General features: G+C 42.1%; 1 protein-coding gene across 1 annotated transcript in view; it reads left to right on the forward strand.

The window, feature by feature from the left end:
* The window catches only part of LOC123769138 (putative leucine-rich repeat-containing protein DDB_G0290503), a 273,502-nt gene that overhangs the window by 155,737 nt on the left and 105,691 nt on the right, over positions 1-12,074 (forward strand). The window contains 5 exon segments of the mRNA XM_069316913.1: positions 1,662-1,855; positions 1,857-1,932; positions 5,513-7,303; positions 8,537-8,707; positions 9,171-10,649. Coding sequence (XP_069173014.1) covers positions 1,662-1,855; positions 1,857-1,932; positions 5,513-7,303; positions 8,537-8,707; positions 9,171-10,649 — 3,711 coding nt within the window.

Below are 12,074 nucleotides of genomic sequence, written 5' to 3' on the forward strand. Positions count from 1 at the left end.
TGGATCTTCTGTTGCAGGGTGTGAGGCTTACTTATCCCTCTTTCCTGTGTGAGTTTCAAGGTGCGGCTTCATTCCAGGGTTAATTTCAGTGTGCCTTTGGGTGGTTCCGACTCCTCCTTGCAGAGGGTTTCCTTTCTCCCTCATTCTCCCAGCAGAGGCTCAGGGGGGGAGGGGCCCTTGGGGTTTATCTCTTGTATGACCCGGTCTATGATTTGGTTATGGATCCAGCCTCCTTTGCATTGGGTCTTCCTCTTCTTGTTGGTTGCATTACAAGGTTTGAGAGTCATCCTGCCTAGCAGACTGTTCCCTCTGGACTTAGCACAGGTTTTGACGTACATACATGGTTGACTGACAGGTGTCCACTGTGTTGCAGGTTTTCTGGGAGTTCTCTAGTCCCTCATTGTTTGCCTTTTGTTCTGCCCTTTGCCATGACTTGGCTCTTGTGCAACTGTGTGCTCAAGTTTCCCCAAATGTCCTGAGCTGATATTTGGGCTCGGGGGTTTTGGCATTCTAATGTGTTCTGGCGGCCTGGTATTTGGTTAATATCCCTGGTCCCAGTCAGTCATGTGATGGCCTTGGGCTATGTATCCAGGCCTGGATTCTCATCTTTGTCCTAGTGCATGCTACCTATTTCTCCCTGGTAAGTCACATTTTTGTTTTTTTTCTAGTTGATCAGCTTCAAGAATCTACTGGGGGCTCTCCCATAAAGCCAGTGTTGAATATAATGAAACACCTCTATTTTGGATGAACCCCGGTAGTTCGCTGACTCGTTCGCTCCCTCTACCAGGTTGGTCATTTGCTGTGCTGTTCATCAGCTCCAGAACTGGGAAAGATAAAAGCTGCTTAAGGAATCTGTGCTGTCTATCTTGAGATTATCTTGAGATGATTTCGGGGCTTTAGTGTCCCTGCGGCCTGGTCCTCGACCAGGCCTCCATCCCCAGGAAGCAGCCCGTGACAGCTGACTAACACCCAGGTACCTATTTTACTGCTAGGTAACAGGGGCATAGGGTGAAAGAAACTCTGCCCATTGTTTCTCGCTGGTGCCTGGGATCCAACCCAGGACCACAGGATCACAAGTCCAGCGTGCTGTCCGCTCGGCCGACCGGCTCCGAAAGTCTGGAGGCTTTCTCAGTGTGGTGGCAAATTGTTACTTGTTCTCTGCACATCTGTGAGAGGGCCAGGTTCTGGCCTTGGTTCCTGGTAGGCCAAGCAATTCCACTTTCTGATGTGACCCATTTTCCTTGAGCAATCTAGGATAGCTTCAGGGAGTCACTGAGACTTATCAAGAAAGGGGCGTTTCATTGCATTCAATGCCAGTTTTATTTTAACCTCTCGATGATTAAATTAACTTAATTTTATCTTATTAATAAACTTGTCATTTTCATTTCAATCATTGTGCAGATCACACTTTGTGATCATTCATGTGTGTTATTGTGATGTTTTAGTTCCATTTTTTGTCAAATATACTTCTGTTGCTGTTTGGTTGTTGATGAACATTACGAGCCTTCTATAGAGTTCTGATCCTCAATATATACTGTTGCCATTTTTAATAACTTTTAAGCAATAAATGATTGTCATAATTGATAATGAATTTTACTTGGTACTTTTAGTTCTTATATTTTGTATTACTGTACTGTATACTAAATTGGTTGTTCCTACAGGATGAAGTGAACACAAGTCACATAACTGTACTGGAACTGAAAGTGGAACTAAGTAAGTTTGTGGACCAACTCTCTGAATGCTCCTCAAAGTTGATGGAGCTGGAACAGAAGCTTCAGTCCTCACAACAAGACTTGAATCTTACCCGTTCAGCACTGGAAGAAGAGTCTAAAAGAAATACAGTTTTACAAGAGCAGCTCATTAACAATATCTAGGTTGAATGAAAGCTTCAAATGTCAAATAGAAACTCAGAGTGAAGAACATAAACTGAAGGTAATTATATTATTGCAGCAAATCCAAAAGTGCACAAACTAATGAGACTACTGTATATTCCTGTGTCAGTACTGTTTGGTAATTATTAATGGTTATGTTGTTGACTATCACCACCCTCCTGCCCACCACCACCACCACCCTCCTGCCCACCACCACCACCCTCCTGCCCACCACCATCACCACCCTCCTGCCCACCACCATCACCACCCTCCTGCCCACCACCATCACCACCCTCCTGCCCACCACCATCACCACCCTCCTGCCCACCACCATCACCACCATCACCACCCTCCTGCCCACCACCATCACCACCCTCCTGCCCACCACCATCACCACCCTCCTGCCCACCACCATCACCACCCTCCTGCCCACCACCATCACCACCCTCCTGCCCACCACCATCACCACCCTCCTGCCCACCACCATCACCACCCTCCTGCCCACCACCATCACCACCCTCCTGCCCACCACCATCACCACCCTCCTGCCCACCACCATCACCACCCTCCTGCCCACCACCATCACCACCCTCCTGCCCACCACCATCACCACCCTCCTGCCCACCACCATCACCACCCTCCTGCTCACCACCATCACCACCCTCCTGCCCACCACCACCCTCCTGCCCACCACCACCCTCCTGCCCACCACCACCACCCTCCTGCCCACCACCACCCTCCTGCCCACCACCACCACCACCCTCCTGCCCACCACCACCACCACCACCCTCCTGCCCACCACCACCACCACCACCCTCCTGCCCACCACCACCACCACCACCCTCCTGCCCACCACCACCACCACCACCCTCCTGCCCACCACCACCACCACCACCCTCCTGCCCACCACCACCACCACCACCCTCCTGCCCACCACCACCACCACCACCCTCCTGCCCACCACCACCACCACCACCCTCCTGCCCACCACCACCCTCCTCCTCCTGCCCACCACCACCACCACCCTCCTCCTCCTGCCCACCACCACCACCACCCACCACCACCACCCTCCTCCTCCTGCCCACCACCACCACCACCCACCACCACCACCCTCCTCCTCCTGCCCACCACCACCACCACCCACTGCCCACCACCACCACCACCCACCACCACCACCCTCCTCCTCCTGCCCACCACCACCACCACCCACCACCACCACCCTCCTCCTCCTGCCCACCACCACCACCACCACCCTCCTCCTTCTGCCTACCACCACCACCCTCCTCCTCCTGCCCACCACCACCCTCCTCCTCCTGCCCACCACCACCACCCTCCTTCTCCTGCCCACCACCACCACCCTCCGCCACCACCACCCTCCGCCACCACCACCCTCCTCCTCCTGGTCAACCAGTCTTTTTGACACGGCTGCTCGCTGCCTGATGTACGAATCACAGCCTGGTTGATCAGGTATCCTTTGGAGGTGTTTGTCAAGTTCTCTCTTGAACACTGTGAGCGGTTGGCCAGTTATGCCCCTTATGTGTAGTGGAAGCGTGTTGAACAGTCTCGGGGCTCTGATATTGATAGAGTTCTCTCTCAGAGTACCTATTGCACCTCTGCTTTTCAACGTGGGTATTCTGCACATCCTGCCATACCTTCTGGTCTCATGTGATGTTATTTCTGTGTGCAGGTTTGGGACCAGCCCCTCTTTTATTTTCCACATATAAATTATTATGTAGATCTCCTGCCTGTGCTCGAGAATACAGGTTTAGGCTCTTTTGTCGGTCCCAATAGATATTTTACTGAGTGGATTCTAGCAGTAAAGGATATCTGCATGCTCTCCAGGTCAGCAATTTCTCCAGCTTTGAAAGGGGCCGTCATTGTGCATCAGTACTCCACTCTAGAGAGCACTAGCGTCTTGAAAAGTATCATCATCGGTATAGCATCTCTGGTGTGAAAGGTTCTTGTTATCCATCCTGTCATTTTTCTTGTAGTTGTGATGGCTACTTTGCTATTTTTGCTACTTTGCTAATTTGTATGCTATAAAAGTATTCCAATATCACTCATCTGTTTGTTACATTGTATCATTCACTATCTTATACAGTACTATAAAAGTCTACCACACTCCAGCAGTGGATGAACAACACCTTTCCACTGTTTAGTAAGACCAGGTGCTCAGCACACCTCATTAAGTATCAGTCTATACAAATACTGTACATTTCCTACCTTGAGAGATGCTTCTACCCAGCATTATTCCTCATCCTCTTACTAGTCTACCATTATCTACTCATTCAATGTCACACCATCTCAAAATGTTCTCAATCTTAGTTTATTGACCTGCACTCCACAACATTGTCTGTCTGCTGTACATAATTGTCAGAAATATCTATTGCATTGTGACCTGACTGCTTCTATTCCAGCTACTTTCCTACCCTGACTGAACCAACCCGTCTTTGCACAAATTTCTCTGTCTCACATGCTTAGTATTTAACTCAATCAACCCCTTCAAACACTTTCCATTTACATTCATTTCCTCTTCTCCATCACAACCATTAGTTTACTTGTGATCACGTTCACTTTTAAGTCACTCTCACATACCTCAGTGCCATTGTCAGTCTACATACCTCTATCCTTTGCCAAGACAACTATTTCATGTACTGTATACAATAATTTTGACATCCAATTTCTTACAATAAGTCTATATATACACTAAGTTGACAGGTACATTCTTACCTTGACCTCCCTTATGATCTGTATGTGTACTGTACATTACATAGCTGACATATACCTACATTATCATCATACCAGTCATTAATTACACCATTTCCTCCCCTCCCCCTAACATGCAATAATACCTACATACTAATAGTATATTTATGGTTCTAAAACTTCCTTTAGAATATTATTGAGAGGCTAGCTTTGTTCCCATCCATCTTTTACCCATAAATGTTTCAATTCTTAACTTTATTATTACAGCTATAGATAAAAAAATTATAGATAAAATGAAGAATTGTTATATGTCAAAACAAAAAATACCTTTCATAACCTTACATTTTGTGTGTACATCAATGGTGGTGGTGTTGGCTGTTGTCCTACAGCCAACAGCACCTACATCTCAGCTTTTAGTCAAGAAGGTGCAATTTATTGTTATCCAAGTACTGTACTGTATAGTATAAATTGCTAGCCACCATATCATGGATAACAACATATCAGTCACTTGGATCATCGTAGCCTTGAACTGCAGACCACAAAAGCAAGAGCCTACAGTCCTACCAAATGAATGACAAGCACCGACAATAAGGAAAGACCCGAGCAAGACCCAATTGGTATCTAACTGGAACTTTAGCCCTGCCTTGGAGTGCCACTTGAGCACCGAGGTTAGGTGATCCATGTCCTAGTCACACAAATATGACTAGGACATGGATTATCTAACACCTTCATGCTCAAGTGACACCCTAGTGAAGGTCCTCAAGTTGTAGTTGTGTGTCTCGGGGGATCTTTCCCTATTGTGAGTGCTCATGGCTTAGTTTGTAGGACTTTTGTGGTGTGATGTGTGAAGCTCAGATGGTCCAAGGAAGTTAACTGTACAATATACTTGACTGCCACTTTTTGTTCTTTACTGATGCATGACTTGTATTTTCTAGGTGCAGGAGTTAAATACAAACATAATGGCACTGATCTGTGAAAGGGACTTGTTAACTAACGACAAGACTTCACTTGTGCAGGAAATGCAAAATCTTAAAACTAATTATAAAAATGCCAAACTGCAGTTTGACAAAGATTTTGCAGAACTTGCAACTGAGAAAGCCAATTTATACAGTCAAATTGAAATAAAGTCTGAAGCACTCTGTCACCTGCAAACAGAAATGGAAAGTAAACTTGAATCTTTGAATAAAGAAAAAGTTAATTTGGAAGAGGAAATTGCAATGAAAGCTGCTAACTATACAAGGCTGGAAAGTGAACTAAAAGTCCAGGTGGAGCAGTTAACCTCAGACAAGGTAGCACTTAGTGAAGATATCCTTAAAAAGGAATTGACATGTACTAATCTTAAACAAGAAATGGATAGGAATAATAATCTCTTGCTTGAGCTAAAGGAGAGTTTCAAGAAGGAAATGGAAGCCAAGAATGAAACATATTTAACATTGCAGAATGAGAAGGAGAGAGAGTTGGAGATCCATGCAAAGAAAATAACATCTCTGAATGAAATAATTAAGAACAAAGAATGTGATTACAGTGAATTAAAAAGAGAGATGAATAAAACCATTAACGACTTACATCAGTCCCAGTCGGTCATGTGCAGTGAATTCAAGGAACGTGAAGAATCTTTTGTCGTCTTAAAGCATAAACTGGAGGAGGATTTAGCAACGTCTGCTGAAGTAGAGAAAAAGCTAAGCAATATAGTCAGCCAAAATGAGCGTTCTTATGCCTTATTACAGCTGAAAATGCAGGAAGCTGAAGAAACTTTCACACATGAAAAGAGCACCTTGATGAATGATATTCAAACAAAGGAAGATAACTTAGCAAAGTTAAAGGAGGAGTATAAATTAACAACAGAATCCCTTGAATGCCAAAACTCTACATTGTCTGAAGCTATTTCAGTCAAGGAAGCAGCACTAGCATCTTCACAAGAAATGATAAACAAGTTGCAAGATGAAATGACTGCAAAGAATGATGATTACTGCATTGTTCAGCAGCAGCTTGCAGTGATTACAGCAGCTTTAAAAGATGAGAAGTGCACATTGCTTCAGGAGATACAGGCGAAGGAGTCCGCTTACGTTTCCTTGCGGCAAGAACTTGAAAAAAAATTAGATGATCTTTCTAAAGAAGAGATAGCTTTGAAAACCCTGCTCCAAGAAAAAGAGGAGGAACTTGGTTCTTTGCACAAAGAGTTCTCTGAATCTATTGAGAAGTCTTGCTCAGAAAAGGCAGCCATGGCTGAAGAACTCTCTTCCAAGACTGAATACCTAAATAATCTTTTATCTGAAAAAGATCAAATTATTCGAAGGCTTGCAGAAGAAAAAGAACAAAGTAAAAATAGTTTTGAAAGTAAAATAGCAGAGTTAAATGAAGTTTTTAGCAAAAAATGTGAACACGTACAAATTGTAGAACAAGATATAATTACTACTAAGCTAAGTTCGGAAGAGAAGGAAACGAGACTTCGTGAGGAGCTGAGTATTGTGAAATTAGCAATGGAAGATCTTCAGAGGGAAAAAGATGAGCAAGCACAAAGTAATGAAAATGCTCTCTCTGATCTAAAGTCATGTTTAGGGGAAAAAATAGATTCTTTTGTGAGGATAAAGGAAGAACATGAGCGAAGCTTGCAGAACCACAAGACTCAAACAATTGAAATGCAAGGAATAATTTCAGAACTACAGTCAGCTTTAGCAGTGAAAGAGGAGGAGTTCAAAAGCAAACTTGCCGTACTGAGAGAGCAAGTAAGTATGGCAGCTTTTGTCATTGTTATTATGTTTACTGTAGGTGAACTGACATCATTGATCAATATTTAATAGTTGCATATACCAAATAGTATTGTAGACACTGACACATACAAAATGTCTTTCTTAAATTTCTTTTTTTTCCATATTGATGTTGTCTAATTCTTTATCTCTCCGCATCCCTCTCATATCCTAACTGGCAGCTCACTTACCAGAGTTACTTTCCAACTTGGTGTTCTCGGTAGTTCCTCGATGCCCTTTAGTTAACCTAAGGGCAGTCTGTTGCCATTTTCAAACTTTCCCAAATGTTTGGCAACACTTAACACTACTGTAGTTGTAAATGGTGTCAATTCTTCCTAGTCTTACCTGTGTGTGTTGTTTACAGGTAGGTGGGGAGGGAGGGAGGGAGGGATCTTGAGGTTATCTTGAGATGATTTCAGGGCTTTAGTGTCCCCGCGGCCCGGTCCTCGACCAGGCCTTCACCCCCAGGAAGCAGCCCGTGACACCTGACTAACACCCAGGTACCTATTTTACTGCTAGGTAACAGGGGCATAGGGATAAAGAAACTCTGGCCATTGTTTCTTGCTGGCACCCGGGATCGAACCCGGGACCAAAGGATCACAAGTCCAGTGTGCTGTCCGCTCGGCCGACCAGCTCCCTAAGTAGGTCTTGGAACCTTTCTCTCTACCTTTTGAAATATTACGTAACCTCTCAATTTCTCAAAACTGCCCCGTGTTCTTTTAAAGCTGTAGATTAAATTGGCCTGGACTCACTCTTCCTCAAGTTTGTTTCACTTAACCACTATACATAGTGGCTAATATACATATATAGTGGTCCCTATACATGTCGGAGTCTCTCATTTTATCAATGTTGCTTATATTTGTCTTTACCCGTTTTTCTTTTGCTTATACATTTACTGGGAACAGTTTTCTTTCATGTAGTACCTTGTGCATTGTGACCATGTCTCTGGATGTGGTTCTCTTCCGCTTTTGTTGCCTTAATTCTTTGAGTCTGTTCTCATAGCTCAGGTTAAATATTTCTGGGGGTTAAGTCTTGTGCAAAATCTTGTAAATCTTTTAAAATACTTTGGTTTCAAGAGAGGTGGATTCAATAATGTTTCATAATCCTTGGTTAACACTACCTTTTCTCACCTCTAATGCTTAACATAGTTAAGTTCCGATGTCTTACTACCACATTGTGGTCATTAATCATATTTTAACTCTAATGTACTAGATGGAAAGTGTGGAAGCAGATAAGATTATTAATGAAGCTAAGGTAGCAGACATAACTACTTCGGTAAATAGAATGGAGGAAGAGCACAGAACTTCCCTTAACCATCTTAAGAAAGAGGCTGAACAGCAGCAGATGAAGTTTGATGCTGATGTTTTACTTCTCGGTGATAAAGTAGGTTGTGTGTTTAGGTATATTACTTAAACGTTTACACTAGCAACTTGACATTAATTTACAGTATTGTTTAATTGGTTCTAAAACTTGTTCCTAAAGTCTGACAAAGAAATTTGAATTTGATGGATATGGATTATATTTGTTCTTTAAATTATCAAATAATTTTAGGTACAGTGGATCTTTGTGTGATGCATAAAGTTTTTTTGTTTTTAGACATACAGCAGTTGTAATTTAGAAACCAAAATATTTTTCTTCAAATCTCATAATCATGTTTGTGTTTTATTGAGAAATGTGCCTGGTTTTGAGTAGATGGGATATTTGCTTTGTTTAGCTGCATAGAAAAATATCATTAACTCTAAGAGATGAATCATTAACTTGCTCACATGTTAAAAGTAAGTAAGTTCCCTTTGTTATAGTATTTGATAAAATAATCACTAGTAATGATTCATATAAATTCTTGTAGGTGTCATCACTTGAACGTGAGAAGGCGGCGGCAGAGAACGAGATGCAGGAAAAGAATGATGTAATGGAAGCTTTGACTCTAGAATTTAATACAAAAATTAAGGCTCTTGAGATGGTGGTGAGTGTCAAAGCTGAAGCTATAGAAGCCCTTGAGCGAGAAGCAACTTCATTGAACGCTATGGTTAAAGCTCAGGAAGATGCCTTAAATACATTACATCAACAAGTGGAAGGAACTTTACAAACTCATAGCACTGAGAAAGCTAATTTAATGAGAGAGATTGCAGAGAGGGAAGCTTCATATACTTGCCTTCAGAATGAGCTGCAGAATCGTGTGGCAGCTCTAACGGAGGAGAGGGTCAGTCTCGGCAAGATGATGCAGGAAAACGAAGACGTTGTTTCAAATCGGCAGCAGCAAATAAATGATCTCCTTGCACAAGTTAACGAGCAGAAACAAGTGTTATGCAGTGAGATGAATGAGAAGGAAAAGGCCTTTTTAAGTTTGAAGCATGAAATGGAGTCTTCAATGGAAGTAATTAAAAACAGAAATAACAAAGAGTTACAAGAAAAGCAGGAACTTATTTGTAATCTTCAGAAAGAGAAAGAGAGAGATTTGAAAGTGTATGTTGAAGAGAAAACTGCCATGAATGCCATAATTAAAGAAAAGGAAGAAGTAATAACATCATTGAAATTAGAGCTGGAAGATATTAAAAATGCTTTTATGTCCGAGAAAGAATCTCTCTCAAATGAATTGAATGCTCATCAAGAAAGTTTAACTTCCCTGAAGGATAAGCACGAGAAAGCACAAGCAAGTTCTGCTGCTGAAACTAATACTCTCTCTCTCCACGTGTTAGAAAAGGACAGGAAAATCACTGAACTCAGCGAGGAGTTAAAGAATATGCAGGAGATACAAGCCATAAGAATAAAGCAGCTTGAGGTGGACTTTGAGAAAGTGACCTCATATTTAGAAGCTGAACAGGGATTGAACCTTGACCTGAAATCCAAGATTCAGTCTCTACAGGAAGAAATTAAAAATAAAGATGCTGAATACAAGAGAGACCTGACACGCACTCAACAAGAGATATCAACGCTGAAAGATTGCATTGAGGAAAGGAAGCGGTTGCATGAAGAAGTTGTACAGAAGACTGAAGAGGGCACTCGGGAGAATGAGAGTTTAATATTCCAACTTCAAACCACTATTAATGAGAAGAATGAAATAATCAAATCATTAAAAGAAAAAATTTTGGAGCTAGAGGAAAAGCACTCAAATGCTATACAAGAATTAAATAATGCGATTGCTGAAAAAACATCAAATCTGAATGCCATAAAAATGGAATTAAGTGAATTACAGAAGACAAATGCTCAAAAACAGGACAAGACAGACGAGCTGAATAAGTTTAAAAATGATCTGGCTATGATTAACAAGGAAATGCAAGAACGAGAGAAGGTCAGTGAAGCGGCACACACAGCTTCAGTGAATAAGGTTTGTGTTACTGTCTAATGACATTCTCTGTTGGTTAAAATATTTAATTATAAAGTAGAGAGCTCTTTTGGATATAAGTGTGCAAGTGTACACAGCAGGGAGATGGGTGGAGAGGTAAATGGGGAATGTTAAAGATAGGCTTAGGAAAGGTTAAATGCTGTAGAGAACTTTTAGAAGTAGTTATGTGGACATATTGGTCTTTGATGATGTGAGACGTGTAGACGGTAATACTCCAGCTAATACACCTGCAAAATATGTACATCTGTGTGGAAGTGTAAATGTGGTAAAGCTACAGGTGTTCGAGTAATGTGTGTACACAAATGTGGTAAAGCTACAGGTGTTCGAGTAATGTGTGTACACAAATGTGGTAAAGCTACAGGTGTTCGAGTAATGTGTGTACACAAATGTGGTAAAGCTACAGGTGTTCGAGTAATGTGTGTACACAAATGTGGTAAGGCTACAGGTGTTCGAGTAATGTGTGTACACAAATGTGGTAAGGCTACAGGTGTTGGGTAATGAGTGTTCACAAATGAGTAAATATGTAATTGTTAAAATTAGTGGAGTGAGTGTGGAGAAATTTCCAGTGGGGAGGAGTGCTAGAGGATTTAAGGATGGTGTGCATGTACCAAAATATAAAATGAAAAAAATAATACGGTAAGAATTAGACGTATTGAATTCCAAAGTTTGTTATGCATTATGTATGGCAGGATAGTGATTAAAAAGAGTATAGTGGCACCCCAAAAAATCTTGACCTCAACATGATGGATTTTACACAAATCCCGACAAAATTCACCATTTTTTTTTTTCCCATAATCTTCCTTTTTTGTTTATAAATATTTTTTTAAATAATGCTTTCATGTTTAAGAAATATTTTGCTGAACTTGTAATGTACTGTAAATTGCCCAAGAGTGTTTGTGACAATTTTTTGGGCGAGTTCATAGCCCTGCTGAAATGAGCTAGTGTATACGTACTGCCTGTGTCCATCCAGTCCCTCCCAACACAAAATCCAATTAGAAAAACTCCTTAGGAACAATAGGGGACCTTTGACAAGCTGTTGGCTTCCTATCCCTGTCTAATCCACTAGAGCTGGTGGCACTTAACACTATCGCTCTCCCCACGAGCGCACCGCAGACTTTGACGTCATGGAGCCAATTGTGCGGGCGAGCGAACGGCGATGCCTAAATGTGTGTACTCGTTTCAGTTTTCTCACCTTAATTCTCGTGCTACGTCGTTCGTTCCGGTATCATTGTATTTGCAATTAAATTCCCTGCAGATGTATATGCATATAATGTCTAAAAGCCTGACGAGACTCCCCACTGCAAAGCCTAAAGTCGGAAAAGTTGCCTGTGAGTGCACAAAATCAGTAAAATGTTTATACTCGTTTCACTTTTCTCACCTTAATTCTCGTGCTACGTTGCTTGTTTT

Source organism: Procambarus clarkii, chromosome 86 (assembly GCF_040958095.1).
Source record: "Procambarus clarkii isolate CNS0578487 chromosome 86, FALCON_Pclarkii_2.0, whole genome shotgun sequence".
Taxonomy (NCBI): Eukaryota; Metazoa; Arthropoda; class Malacostraca; order Decapoda; family Cambaridae; genus Procambarus; species Procambarus clarkii.